Genomic DNA, 15,735 nt, shown 5'->3' with positions numbered 1-15,735 from the left:
CAATCACTCTACAGTCTTTGATATATTTTTAATAGACACACACCCCCAAAATGTTGTTTTTATAACTTAGTAAATACAAAGTATATTAATCTGCAAAACTTCCTGATCATACCAGGAAGTAGGATGAATCAATCCTACTTCATCCTGGGGTAGGATTCATCTTGTATTTTGACATCTCAACATCTACATGCGATTAGCTGCCTTGAAACCTCTGTATGTCCTGAGTACGACTGATCTTACCAGATGGAGACATCTACTCCAAGGCAGGATGAATCACAACTTACTAAAGCCTATCTCTATCCACTGTCTTTTTCAAAGAGAACAACACAACTGCATGTTTTATAGTACAGGAAACTACAAGATGTTTTTATATTGCAGGTATCCATGAATTCTAATTCTCTTTAGTCAGGTGAAAATAAAAAAAGCCCCATGTAGAACAGAATAAACTACTGTTGATCCAATTTTGCCTACCTAGTGTTTTCAAGAGCAGAGTTGTGTGAAGAAGCATTACCAATGGTGCAACATACTGCAGTGCAATTACACAGAGATAATAGAATACCCGAGCCACCTAGAAAAGAGAAAGACTATAAGTTCATGATTCCTGATTGATCAAAGCAGACTTTTATGAATATGTATAGAAAGACAATTTAATAAAAAACCCAGTATTTATGCATTAAAGCTGTTTTAAGAATTTTCTAGTAACTCTTGGCATGTGACATATTGTCTTCAAAAGACCTAACAAAGAAATCCCCATAATGAATTCTAGTTTCAGGACATTTACAAATCTGAGAAGAAGGGCTGAAAGAAAATAATTAAAAGCATCAATTCTGTTAAAAAATAGAGAATCAATTTTGCTTCTGCAAACTGTATGCCATTATTCAATGACTCCTACTTTAATACACCAGAAACAAAAATATATATGTTTAATTTTACAAGTTCCCAGCCATTTACAAGCTAAATCCTATTCCAAAAATTAAGTAGTAGTCACAGTCCAAAGCCCCATAAAAGGTAAATGAAAGCTTCGTTAATATTACAGTCCTTTTTCAAAAGTGAGATATTTTTGAGATTTCCAACTGGAAAACATTTGTATTTTAGAAACAATGATAAGTTGAGTTTTCATTAGATCAATAACAGCATTTAAATGGTCTTTATTTCAGTCATACACTATGGTTCATCAAAGTCCATTCAGATATATCCCTCTCCCTACTTTCCCATAGGTTCCATTTTTCTCAAGATTGTAACATTACATATTTTTATAAGCTATTGACCTAAAAGATTAAATTAAATAAAGACGGAAAAAAGTGATAAAATAAGAGCAAGCAAGCAGTGAAATAAAACTACCCGTTTCATAAAAGAAGAGAATGCAGGTTGGCAAAAATTATGAAGATAGATGTGACAGTTTTGGGAATACCTCTCAACAGGCTTCTTAATGAGCATGCATCAAAAAACTAACATGAGAAAGAAAAGTAATAAGACAATGACAGAAGAAAAAGCATGAGACAAAAAAATTTGTCAAAAAATTGATGGAATATGACAAAAATTACAAATTAAAAAGTAATGATCACTGTACAATGATAGACAGGAAAGAATTCATTGGCAGAAGTTAATAAAAAAGGTAAAGCAGATATGATTAGTAAAACAAAACAAGACATAGGCCATCTAGTAACTATGGCCTTCTCAAACAGAATATATGAAGATGGAGAAATGGATATAAGAAATGCCACATGGAGAAGACATTAATGTTTTACAGATAGGAGTAAAATTCCCAGTATTAAAATAGCACATTTACAGCAACTAGCGTAGTTCCATCCTAACCAGCTGCTACTGCACGTACTTCTTAGTTTTTTTTCTGGAGCAAATTCCTAGCCACTTCGTAAATAACTAGTGCACCTTCAGACTATGACATTTAGACATTTAGTGTAACTACATGTAATAATGACAATCCTAGAAGAGGAGTCTCTGTCTTATGGCATGCTTCAAATATTCCTCCTGCAACAGACCCCAACTCAGCAGGATCATTAGACAGCACTATCATGCAACAACAGAAATGTAAATTTATTTTGAAGACAACACACGACAGCCATTCTACCTCATCCATTTGTTTAAGGTATGCTTTACTACTTTTCTTTTAAAAAAAGAAACCTCGGAAATTTTGTCTTGTCCACAATATGACAAATAATTTTTTAACTAGGCTGGTGCACTTCTAAGTGGTCTGACAGAATTAAACATCTGTCATTTTATTCCAAAATATAACCACCTTGTCATAAATTTTCCCTCAATTTAAAAATCATAGATGGTAACACTATATTTCCCGTCCATAAAAGTTCAATTTTTTCTTTCCCATGTTGTAATTACAGATCACCACTCATTGGAAGGGATCTTTTATACGAACTTCCAAATAACCAAGGACAAACTACCTGAATAACCGAGATGATACATCTCTCCGTATTTAGGTTTGCAGGATTTTTCTGTATTTTAATAGGAGATATAGTCTAGAAAGCTTCATTCAGATTTGAGCTCTGCTGCCACAGAAGACAACAAATTGGAAAAAAATCATTTGCACAGTCAAAATACTACAAATATACAATCTAAGTGCCACCATACTTACCATTTTCTGTAAATCAACCATACTTATTCTACCAGCTTCCTTTTTCATCTGGTCCACGCTTTTCTGGGCTAAATTCAGATAGGCCTGTAAATGACGACGCATCATAGCCAACCGTAAAACACACAACAGGATTATAATCCACAATCTGATGGTATCAAATGTATCTTCTGACATTCTGTGGATAAAGAAAAAGGGTAATGCTGCTTTCCAAAGACCACCTACTGCTATGGTTATTATACTGCTATGGTTTTTATCATCTGTAATCTTGAGACAAATTGCCAAAAACAGTTAACACACAAACTATAGTTATGAAGTTCACATGCAAGCAATGCCTTCTATTTCTCTTTCCCATTACTTCTCAATAGCCCTACAGCATAGATCCAAATTAGTATTCATTTGTCTGTAAACAATAGCAGTTCTTAACTGCCTACATTCTAAGTAATGAAGGTTGGACACTAAAAACGAAGGTTGCTGAGATAATTACAGGTTTTTGGACACACAGGACTAGATAGTAAATAGTACTAGATTGTGAATGGGTACTTCAGTTACCTGAGATACCCAGTAAAAGCTCAACCCTCATTTTAAGACAAACTGAGGAACAGAAACATACAAAATATGTATATCTGTTGTGTTTTATGTAATAGCTCAATGGTCACAGGATCACTTTAGAAGCTTACCTCACCTCTTTCAAGGATATTTTGAATTAGCACGACTAATTGTGACAATGACAATCTACTCTACTTGGACATTATTTCAAATACCTCTCTTCCTGGAAACTCTTACCCGTTCTATAATGTAAATATTTTACCTATCAATTCAATACCACTTCATCAGTATGTAAATATTAAGACAAACCTCCTAGCTTATGTTCTCATGCCAACATATCTTATCTGTTTTCACTGAAACCACTTCTCTCCTACACCAATATGCAAGACATAAGGTTGCAGCGGGTAGCGAGGTGGTATTCCACCCCTACAAAAAACAACCCATTACTGCCAAGGAGTCATCAAGAGACAGCAGTTTTTTGGGAACCAGTACCTTAACACTCAACATTCTGCAACTCACTCTTTTGAAATAACAGAAGCTCCTTATAATTCAGCTGCACCTGCCACAATACCTCTGACAGCCGATGCTATTAAAGTCCTTCATGTTTCTTCAACGTGCAAAGAGTGCTAAGACAACGTTTTGTTCTCAATACCCCAGAAAGAACTTCTAAATGAAATCTTACAAAGGAATGCTCTCTTTGCCCAAAGGTGGGCTCATAATGTAGTCCTTAGTGATTGGTTTTACCCACAGTAGAACCATAAATAAAGGTGCCAAGAAGTTTACATGTAGCAATGTTCTGAAAAAAGAAAAAAAATGGGGAACTTAGTAAATGAAAACAATGACCATACTGTTGAAAGTATATACAGATTCAAAAGGAGAAATATTAACTTTAAAATAATTGGAAGAAAGATAAATAAGAAAATTTCTTCCCTATTTTATAGGTATGGCTTACATTTCAACCAAACAGTAACATTATATATTGTGAAATCACTCTGGATTTTGGCTTTAAAAAGAACAGGATAAACAGTTGTCAGAGGTCAGATTACACAGTTTAATGAAGCATTTTATTTAGAAACACTGATTAAATTAAAGTTGGTACTTACATTAAAGATACTTAGACCAAAAAAAATATTGTATGAAACTGCACAACAAAAATAAAAGTAGTACTCTTCAGTAATCTTTGAGTACAAAGTAGCAGAATTTTTAAATGGGATATAGTTTTTGGAGTTCTCCCTTAAATTAATATCCTTCTTTATTTCTAAACTTCTAAATTTTCTTCTCTATTTCTAAACCCATTTTCCCCAATCATTTTTTGTTGCTAAAATGAAATGAGAACAGTTGAAGGGATTGGGTTGTTTTGTTAGTGCAGTGTTTCCTCCCTGACAGAATCAGGTTTGTCTCTACCTTCACTACAGTACTTCTGCACTACAGAAAAAATTACGTAATCAAAAATTTTATAAAGAACACAAGATCTTCTCGATTGCAAACTATCAAGCTTCCTAAAACCACTAAAATGTGTGCATATAACAGAAGCTGTCATCAAACACAAATTTAAATCTTCGGTTTCAGATGAAGAAATAAGCCCTGCTAGCTATTAAGTGGTGCCTGGGAATGCACCTGGGAAGGATCAGTCCAAAGCATTTAATTAGATTGTGAAAGCCTTTACCTGAGCTTCTACTTATTTAGGAGATCCTACTGAGTTAACAGACTAATGTGCCAAAGGGTGGTGGGAATCTCTATTTTTTTGTTCTTGTTTTTGTTTTGTTTTTGTTTAATGGAACAGGCAGGAAGGCTGAAATACTCTTGATGCAGACTGTGGCAAAGGAAATGTGTATGAAAATTGTACAACTTTGTTAAGAAGACTCCAAATATATGCAAGTAAGGATACTACCGCCAAAGAAAAAAAAATCAAACCAGTTCTTAAAACCTAAAGGGAATACTAGATGATTTTTATTCTGTTTACCTAAAAACAATGAACTTACTCCCTATACTCATAAAAGAATCACAATAATAATTTTGAACATATTAGTAAAATGGTTCTTGATCATTAACCTTTAAGTTTTGGGGCTTTTTTTTGCTCAGTGCTCCCTTGCAAGTTAAGTGTTCCATTCCATTAAGGAATAGATTTTGTGTTGGATATTTTTAAGTTGTTTAGTTTTGGTTCTTTTGTTGGGTTTTAAGAGAGATTTGTGGGGTTTTGGGGCAGCTTAAGGGATGTGGGGGCTTTTAGTTTTGATTACAGTTTTTTCTTTGGTTTTAGTTGTTTTTGTATTTTGTTTAGTTGGTGGGCTTTTTCTTTGCAGTTGTTTTGGTTGGGGTTTTTTAAGTAGAGTATGTATTTGACTGCAAAGATAGGCATTGTTTTAGTACCCAGCTTAGAGAGCTTTCTATCAGTGACAAGTCATCCTCATTTACAACCCCCCTCTTTAATCACTGTCAAACAAGTGTAGTCAATAACTTTAGCAAAAATGCATCAGCAAGGACAAGTTATGTTCTTCAGGTTTATTAGAACCTATCACTTGACAAATATTCTTTATAATGGCTTTATCTAATTATTTGGATACCTTATCATGTATCCATTTAATACCCATTTAATGTAATTTTCACATTGTTCCAGCTGAATAGTCCAAATATTGGTAGACTTTCAAAAATAACTTGGTGGTATTGAACAAAGTTATCTTCAACAACCAGTTCCGATACCGTCTAAAGAAGCTAGGTAAGTTTTAATTTTTATAACCACACTTCAGTGGATATTAATTGCCCCTTAGTTCTTAATTAATGAATTTTTTGCTTCAGAGAGTTTATATTTCTGCCTAGGATGTTACGTCCATTGATCAAGGAAGATGCTGGAATACTTAGAGAAAAGACACAAAGAATTTTAAAATAGTGAGAACTATAGCAATTAAGAACTAAGTAGTTTATCTGTCTGGAAAGAATAGATTAGGAAGTGACTCAGTCACAGTCTACACACAGACAGAAACATAACAGCAGATAAAACAATCCAGTAGCTGGCTGCTACATAGAAAACTACATTGAGTGCAAGTGTAATTGCTTATAAATTTACCAAGACTGGACTCAATTCAAACAGATTAATTTTTAAGCTGGGCATTCCTGAAGGGAAAGGAAAAAAATGCAATTTGCACAAAAATTATTTTCCTACTGGAAAACATAGTGGTTCTCTTAAGAAATTTACCAGACTGAACATCTAAACTGCCCTATGCTGCAGAATCTGTATTAAACATCAACAGCCAAGATCTCTGAAAGCCACTTGGAGTTTCACCCTCTCAACCAGAGAATGCTCAAAAGAAATAGTTAAATTGGACAGAACATTTTACTGCCAAATGGAAGGATGGCTGAAAATGAAAATACTCCTTTAAATTGGTATTAACATATGACCCTAATTAAATATTCTGGGTCATTTTTGCATTTTATCCTATGCTAAATTAATTAAAGGAATAATGCCCAGCTGTAAGTGTGGGTGAAAAAAACCAGTCTGTGGTCATATTTGTACTTCCTGAAGTTTATCTTAACTTCTGGAAAGACATGATGGGGGAAAGAAAGCTGGACACAGAGACATTCATGGTGGAGTTTTTGCAGGAGGAAAGGAAAGCTCCTTTAATTGAGACTCTTAATTACAAGGCAAAGAATGTAACAGACTGGCAAAGCACAGGTTGAGCAGAAAGTGGCAGGTGGCAAATCTGCTCATGATACAAAAAGCAGGCAGCAACAGAAGTCTTAAGTCACTACCTTCTTGTTGGAATAGTTTGCTTAGACATTTTTAGACATAAAAGATTTAAGACTGAGTAGCATATACCTATTTGCATATATTTTCTCTTACTGTGTTATTTTTTCTGTTGCTAAATTCAGAGCATCAAGATGCATTTGAGCCAGTCGCAAGCCAGGGAATGTCAAAAAAGCACCAATAAGTGAACACAGAACAGCCAGGAACAATTTGAAGGTTAGTTTAGACACAGGACCCCTAAAAGAAAAGAAAGGAAGTAAGCATTTTCTTGGGGAGGACGTTGGGGGAGCGGGGAGTATCAGAGACTACTTTCAATCCAACAGTATCTAACATTTAATAAAAAAAGCCAACAGTATTCTATAGGCTTCCTCCAAAATACTAGCATTATTAAAAACCAATCAGAAATTAAAATTTTTAAAAATACTTTCAAAATCTAACAAAATAATCTATTTAATTCCTAGAAAAACAGAAAACCTAATTTACTGACTGTGAGATATTAATTTGTTAGTAGAGAAGAAAAAAAAGAATAATTTTATATTGTAATTAGCAACAAATTATATAACAGAAACAGCTAAAATAGAATTAATTTCACGACTGTGTTTTTAAGAGGAACAGATGTTTCATAAGTTTAACTGCTGGAAGACAAAATGGATACCTTATTCTACCATTATCCATTAAAAATCTCTATCAAACTGTTATTACTGCAACTTTTCACAAATTTATCTGAAATGTACACATGGTTGTTAACACGTCTCTTCCAAGTGATTAGTATTGTACATAATAAAAGCTACGGGAAAAGTATCCATGATCAAAGAAATCACAGAATTAATCATGTAATTAACAAATACAGGTTTACACAAAGAAAAAAAAAGAACAAAACAAAACCCTCAAACAAACAATAAAACCATCATAGTTACAGTGAAATGTAACTAGTAGATCAAAGAGGAACTAAACCAAATCTAGTGATTCAAATGAGTTTCAGATTCTTTCTTAATCTATGTCACCTAAACTATCAAAAGACACCATCATTAACTCTGGGTACTGCTAAAAAAGGCAAAGCACTGCAATAATTTATAGCTAAACAAACAACATCAAAATGAATACAGAAGGTAGTGACTTTGCAATAGTTTAGGAAAGTAGATTAAAGAAAGGCTAAGAAACACACGGGATTCAGTTAATGGTTTCCCATGAGTTTATTCATAAATTACAGTGATCTAGTTTGTGGAAGCTTCTGTTCCTCAAAAGTAAAGATATGCCATGGCTTCTGCATGATACTTGAGACTTATCAAGCAAGAAATTCAATGCGCTCCCAGTGATGAAATGGTCCCTAAATTCTAAATTTTAGCACACAAGTATAAGGAACTGTAACAGAAAACCATTTTGCAATATACAAAGCCTATGACAGTGTTTGTGTATTTATGTAACATCACAAGATATGGCATGCTCCTTTAACAGTCTACATGAGGCTTGGATGTCCTGTAGCAAGCAGATGTTTTTGCATGACAGGAACACACTTATAACCTGAAAACATGAATAACACAACTTATTCCTAATGCGAAATTTAACACAAACCTCTGTCTTGTAGCTTTTGCACACTCCTTCTCTTACATGCCATAGGAATGATAAAAAATACTTCTCTATTTAAACAAACCTTTTTGAAGGGAAATACTGTGAAAGAAGTGTTTACAGTTTTGAACTGTATTTTATGAACTACAATCAAAATGTCAGTAATTATCTCCATATTAAAATGAAAACTTTAATGCAACTTCAGTTACTTGTGGGTACTTTCAGATCTTTTCATTAATCTCTTTAAAGTGTTGGAGGGATTATAACCATGTACAAAAGCAAAACATGCAAGACAAAGGCTTGCAAAGAAAATCCAAATGGTTCATAAATTCACATATAGACAGACAAGTTATAAATTCACATATAAACAGAAAATTGTATTTTCAGAAACTTACTGGGATTCCAAACCTTGTTTTTCGAGAAACTGCATAGCACTTTCTGAGAAATTCGAGAATCCTGCAGGGACATATATATTTCTTTTATTACAGTACAAACAAATAATCCCTTTTGTGAAATAAAACGCTGGGTAACAAGTCATCTTTTAAACAATTTTTCATATGTCTAACAGAGCTCTTTCATGTGCTAATTAGTTGGCCACAATAAAGTAAAGCTTGATTAACAACATCTGCACTATTTGAACACTTTGGGAAGATGAAAAAAGATAACTTTTTAAATGTTTTTCCAGTAAGGGAGCTACACTTTACTATGAAAGTAAAAAAGGGCTAAATCTGTAACTGGAAGACAAATACAATTAACAAAACAACCAACCTAGGCAAAAAATAGACTATTTAAGAGAACAGTAGGAAAATGTACAGGATATTGTCTAGAATCTTCATTCCGAAGCAAATTTCCTTAGACGCATATAAATTACAGCATTTATTTTAACACAGATTTTCTCAAAAACTCTGGAAATAATTTATTCAGATCATGCAATCACTACAGCTGTTTCAAATACTAAAGAAAGGAGTTACCTGATTCTAATCCAAACTCTAGATAGTTTTCTGTCACAATGAGTATTGCCATGGCTTTCACAAAGAAGAAAAAACCAAAAGTGACACAGACTGATCTTTCACCTCCATCTTCAACTTTGAAATAGTGGGTAGTCAATGAAAACAGTACCTTACTACGTAATAAAAAAGGTCAAGGAAAATTAAGTTTGTAAAATAACAAAGAATCTTATAACTAAGAATTATAATATTTTATTCTGTTCATCTACAGGGTTGTTCTATGATGTGCATTTATTTCTTTGGAAGGTAGTATGTGTTCAGCCAATTTCAGGTTAAATTACAGAACATATTAAAGCATAATAATCTCATAATGCATAGCCAGGAATACTCTGGAGTAGAGTTTTGATCTAGGCTTACTTGTAGTAAGAAAGAAGACACATGAAAAGATGAACTTCTATTTCTCCCCTTTCAGATAAATCATTTTGTTTGGAAAATACTTTAGGATCAAATCAAATCAATCATCCTGACACCAACAAGTTCATCACTAAGCCACTTCTTCAAGCACTTCAACATCCTTTTATCTAGCCCCACTGCCACAAAGACAAACATTTAAGACATCACCTGCTCTGTTATCAGGGTGTTTTAAAAATATTTTTATGTATTCTTTTTTACACATTTCTAAATCAGTTCTCAAGTGTAACAGATTAGGATAAACTTTTCATTATACACTCTTATTACTATGAACTGCAGCTCATTATAATTTAAATGGTACGCAATATCCAGTCCAGATTTAAAAAAAGTATTTGGAGATAATTCCAGGCATTACGTGATTTGAAAAAAAAGGACAAAAAGGAAAAAAAAAAGATTTTAAGTGTAATCTGTAGCACCTTTTTTCCTCCACTATGCAATAATGCAGTTGTATTTGCCTATTTCTAGTACTGAAATAATATTAATATGTAGAGTACATGAAAACATTTTTGGGGGTATATATTCAGTCAAACACTTTAACAGTCGTCAATCTCTCAAGAAACGATGATTATGCTTCAACAGGCAGCACACATTTAACATACACACTGCTGAATTTCATGTATATGCAGAGAGATTCTAATATGCACAATGTGGTCTAAGGACAGCATCTAGTAATTCTAATCTCATACAGAAATCACCTTCAGACCCCTCTATACTTTACAGAAAGAACTGATACATCAAAAGGAAGACTTAACTTATCCCAAAAAGAAGGACATAAGAGATCATACAGACTGTGTTCTGGACGTTGTTTCTCTGAATAACGCATGCTTAAACCAAGGCTCTTTGTACAGCTAGCAGCATTAATCACAAATTGAAAACACCCTGAAGTTATACAAAGGACTTTATAAGTTTGTGATCAACAAACCTAATCTATCATCAGATTTATGACCCCCACCGATATGACTTCAAGTATGGATTGTGCTTGAAGGATTTGGAAAATTCAAGGAGGAAAAAGAAAGCATACTAAAATTATAGTGCAGATTCAGAGCTCAATAAATAGATCCATGATTATGCAAACTACACAGGACTGAAACCCTCTGTTAGTTAAATAATCACCACTGCTTCTATTTTTGGGTTGGAGAAGATTGAAGCATTATGGTTTGCTTCATCGCTTCCTTCCATTGCAAGACCTAATACTCAGGATGTACTGAAAGAATTATTTAGGAGTATTTAGTGCTAAGTTAATAGAACGCCTGCACCAGTTCCCCCCTTCATTGAGTTTTTTTTGCCACGAGAAGCATTATAGAATTGTATACTTTGCATATTGTATTTAGTTGCAGGCATTGTAGAAATCATTGTATACCCTTTTACAAAAATAATTATAATTTTTAAACTGCTGCGATTATGGAATTCTTTAATTTTATAGTTCATATGTTGAAGTGAAAAAGATCCATCTTCTGTTCGTACTAAAACACATGAAAACTCTGAACTCACAGAAGCAGACATTCTGAGTTGGACAGGACCCATAGAATCATCCAGCTCCTGGGCCTGCACAGCACCATCCCCAAGAATCACACCATGCGCCCGACACCACTGTCCAAATGCTTCTTGAACTGTCAGGCTTGGTGCTGTAAGCATTTCCCCAGGGAGCCTGTTCCAGTGATCAATCATCCTCCATGTCAAAACTTTTTCTTAATATTCAATCTAAACTTCCCTAACTTAATGCTGAAGATTGCAATGCAAGATGTATACCATTACCATCTGTATGGCCGATTATCTTTTGTCAAGTGGGCAGTTTGCCTTATCTCTCTCTTTGAGTGACCACAATCACACCTCCCTCGGGAGGGGACATCTGCTGATAACAGACTATTGAATATCACTGCATGACTGATAAGAACTATAATATCCCATTGTGAGATGCTCCACCCAGAGGGAGGAGCCAAGCATTGCTACCCAGATATAATCCACAGATTTTTGAGACACCAGCACGGCTTTCTCCACTGGATTTCCCACAGGAACAGCAGCTGCCTCTTCTTCCACTGGATCTTCGGAGCAAGAATACATCCTTCTCTACAGAACCCAACAGAACCACACCTGACAACTTCAGGAGGACAGCAGCCACATTTTCAATTGGACTGCTACCAACACCCTGACCCACAGGGTGTCAGGTTGGGTTCTGATTCTGTCAGTGTTGTTCTAGTGTACTGCATTGTTTATTTTATCCTTTTATTTTCTTCCTTCCCTATTAAAGAACTATTATTTCCTGCTCTCCTATTTTTTTGCCTGAGAACCCCTCAATTTAAAATTTATAGCAATTCAGAGGGTTGGGGAGGGTTCACATTCTCCATTTCAGGGGAGGCTCCTGCCTTCCTTAGCAGACTCCTGTCTTTCCAAACCAAGACACGTAACTTCAGGTCTTCCCTGGCCTAACTTAACTTCAGGCCATTTACTGGAGTCCTGTCACTGGGCACCACAGAGAAGAGATCAGTGTCTGCCCCTTCTCTTCCCTCACAAGAAGGCTGTAGACTGCAATGAGGTCACTCCCCTCAGTCTCCTCTTCTCCAGGCTGAACAGGCCAAGTGACCTCAACCACTCCTCATATAGCTTCCCCTCCTTCATTCTCCTCATGGCTGTTTGCCCTCCTGGTTGCCAGGGCACTGCTGACTCCCACTCAACTTTCTGTCAACCAGCAGCATCAGGTCCTTTTCTATGGCACTACTTTCTAGGCTCGTGTTCCCTGGTCTGCCCATACAACCAAGGTTGCCTGATCCCTGGTGCAGAATCCAACACTTTCCCTTGTTGAACTTAGAATGGTTGGTGATTACCCATATCTCTTTGGGCTTGAATTTGTTGAGGGCCACCCTGCCTTCAAGGGAATCAACAGCTCCTCCAAGTTTTCTATCATCTTCAAACTTGCTCTGTATCCTCACTACAACTTTTCACCTCTTAACACACTGGCATGAAACAGAAGAAACATTCGTCAACAAAACACAAAATTGCTCTATATTTAACTTTGACATATCATGTTGACTGCTTTCTGTCAAAAATATGTAGGCAAGAAAATTTTTCTGAATTTTGTGTTATAGAATAATTTCTGGTCTTGACAGATTGAGTTAGTGAGTAGTTGAGTAAGTTTTAAGTATTCTCTGCATCCCAAAAACCTGATGTCACAACATAGGAATGAACCCCTTCTGAAACCTCATCTAACTAGGCTCCAGTGACCACAGGAATTGTTACCAATACCCTCTGTATTGTACCTCTTCCTACAATATACAATTCACCAACCCTGTTACACCTAGAATTGCAACTACTATAGGGTTATTTATATTGATTACTCCTGAGATACAAGAGATGAAGCAAACAAGGCATTGTCACCGATAAATCTAAGAGTACATTGTGGCTTTTGTATTAGAAGCTCTTTTTTCCATTAGTTCTATTAAACACCCCCTCATCCTTAAAAACCTGAGTGAAAGGTGTTGGCTATCTTCTGATTTTTGAAACAGTAGCCACCTCTTTCTCCTTCCTTCTGCAGAGACAAAACTAAAATTCTCAACCTCACACCAAAAAATAAAATAAAGGATGTGCAGCAACAATCATACATTATCTATACTATAGCTATAATACAATTAAAAGGCGCCCCAAGAGCCAGACACTGATTTTCTTCTCACAGTAGACTAGAAAAACCACCTTCTGGACCATGGATCTGTTCACTGACATGTCTAAGGGCAAATACCTGAAATACCTGATCTGGAAGCATGCTAACTGACATTCTTTTCCCCAAATGTGAGTTGACTTTCTCTTCTAGCAAGTTTTTATACATTACAAGGAAAAAATTCTGGAGAAATTCTATGATTTATGCTCCAGTCTACTTAGAAAAGAGCTCCTGTCCATGCTATAAAGGCGTCACACATTTTAATAATTATTCAGGACAGACAAGCATGAAGCATATTCAGAACTCTTAGCCAAATGTAAACAAACATTAGAGTTCAAGGTTTTATATAACACCAGCAGCTACTGCTGATATTACTAAGCAACTGACCAAACCACAACACATTAAGAATCTTTAAAGCTGCCATTGATATAGAGGAAACAATTTTGAATATTCAAGAGGTTTATCAACTGTAACTTAGCATTTTATCTCTTCTCAGCTGCTGAAGGAGCAGAGGAGCTGTAGCAATTTACTTTCCAGTTCACCTTTCTATAATTTGCTCTCTTAAAAGCCCTTATTCCATTCCACTGCTTTATCTCCAATCATATCTTTAAACTGCAACTTTCCCCCCTAAAGCACGAGTCTGGATTCGTATGTGGTACACACTTAATTACCATGCAAGCATCTATATGTGATACTGCCTTTTCCAGTAAAATAATTTTAAAAATTAACTGCCTCCTCCATAACAAAACAAACATTTTATGGTTTGATAATGCCTGTTTCCTAAATACTCCACTCCTGTTTCCCTCAGTTTCAGAGGCGAGTTTAGCTTTTCACAGAGCTCAGTTTCTACAACTGTTTACATACCTTATTTAGAATACCTTGAATGTATTTTAAAATTACAAATTCACACATGTATTTTTGCAGTAAACTAGTATACACATCATTGTACTAGTCTGATCAAGAAGCATCAGATTAAACATATTGAAAAAAAAAGCACACTAAATTTCCAAACTTCTTCAAAAGCTGTACTTTCTGTACACATAACCATTTCTGATTGCCAAATTGAACAAAATCAAGTTAGTTTAGAACCACTACATACTACAGATGAACACTAACTATCTTTGCATACATGCATTTTTCTCCTAAACGGTCTGGTATTAATGTTAGCAAGCTAATGATACCAGCATTTGCAAAGAGCATGTACAGCATATATATTATTCAACAATGGCATTAGCTTACAGGACCCTTTTTCCGGACGCCAAATATTTTTGTGTCCCGCCCATCAGTGGCACGGAGATTTATATGAACTGCAGAATTATGTAAACTATTTGGAACAGGTAGAGGGCGATTCAACACAATCGAAAAGGATACACTGCAAAACCCAAGACAAGGAGACACCATACTATGCTGATATTCATTTCTTGTGAAGGCTTCATAATACTGTAGTAGACTTCTGTCACCACATACACAACTGTAGCTGCAACAGTGAAATCCACCAACCACTGATATTCTGGAAAGTAATGCAATGCTGAAAAATATAAGTTTGTGAATGTTAAAGGTATGTTTTAAGGCAGTTACTGATATATATAGAATGGAGCAGCAATTAAAAGAGGTTTTCAACTGTGTATTAAGTGTATTAAAGTGAAATTTAGGTAGACCAAGATCAACCAAGGAAAATGCAACAATGAAAAAGTTACTCAAAAATGTGAACGTCATTCTTTACTTCTGTCATCCAATACTTAATAACTACTCAAATTTATAAGGCTATGAGGTTTTACTATTTTATCACCTCAGCTTTTATACATTAACATCCTAAATCCAAAAAGCATACTTAATTTAGATTTCACAACACAGAGAGTAAAAGGTTTTCCAGTTGAGTCTGGCTGCAATTCCAGGTAAGAGGGTTTGTTTTGACCCTTTGCTAAAGATTGAAATCTCACTGGCTATTGTTTATTATATTACAAATAAACAATACTTTTTATTTTACAAACCCCACCATCTAAGATACCTGATGGATTGCTCATCGAGATTTTGTTAATACATCCTATAAAGCAATAATCATTGTGTAAACTTCACTGTAAAAATTCTGGGAATCATACTGCGTTGCATACAGGCTAGATGTTATGGAGAGAGTTCCCACAGGTGTTGGAAACTCCAAAGAACCATTTGTGACAACACAAATTGTCTCCCCCAAACACTTTCTCTA

The 15,735-nt window shown here is 35.1% G+C and overlaps 1 protein-coding gene across 1 annotated transcript in view; it reads right to left on the bottom strand.

The window, feature by feature from the left end:
* The window catches only part of TMEM161B (transmembrane protein 161B), a 34,472-nt gene that overhangs the window by 8,342 nt on the left and 10,395 nt on the right, over positions 1 to 15,735 (bottom strand). Inside the window, exons 4-10 of the mRNA XM_005430255.2 lie at positions 14,901 to 15,057; positions 9,434 to 9,585; positions 8,858 to 8,918; positions 6,993 to 7,133; positions 3,837 to 3,950; positions 2,609 to 2,783; positions 472 to 568 (exon numbers count right to left, since the gene is read on the bottom strand). Of these exons, the coding sequence (XP_005430312.1) occupies positions 472 to 568; positions 2,609 to 2,783; positions 3,837 to 3,950; positions 6,993 to 7,133; positions 8,858 to 8,918; positions 9,434 to 9,585; positions 14,901 to 15,057 (897 nt within the window). The remainder of the gene's footprint in view (positions 1 to 471; positions 569 to 2,608; positions 2,784 to 3,836; positions 3,951 to 6,992; positions 7,134 to 8,857; positions 8,919 to 9,433; positions 9,586 to 14,900; positions 15,058 to 15,735) is intronic.

The sequence above is a fragment of the Geospiza fortis genome, unplaced genomic scaffold (genome assembly GCF_000277835.1).
Source record: "Geospiza fortis unplaced genomic scaffold, GeoFor_1.0 scaffold339, whole genome shotgun sequence".
Classification (NCBI taxonomy): domain Eukaryota; kingdom Metazoa; phylum Chordata; class Aves; order Passeriformes; family Thraupidae; genus Geospiza; species Geospiza fortis.
Note: the sequence above shows the minus strand (reverse complement) of the source record. Positions and strands in the feature narration are given on the sequence as shown.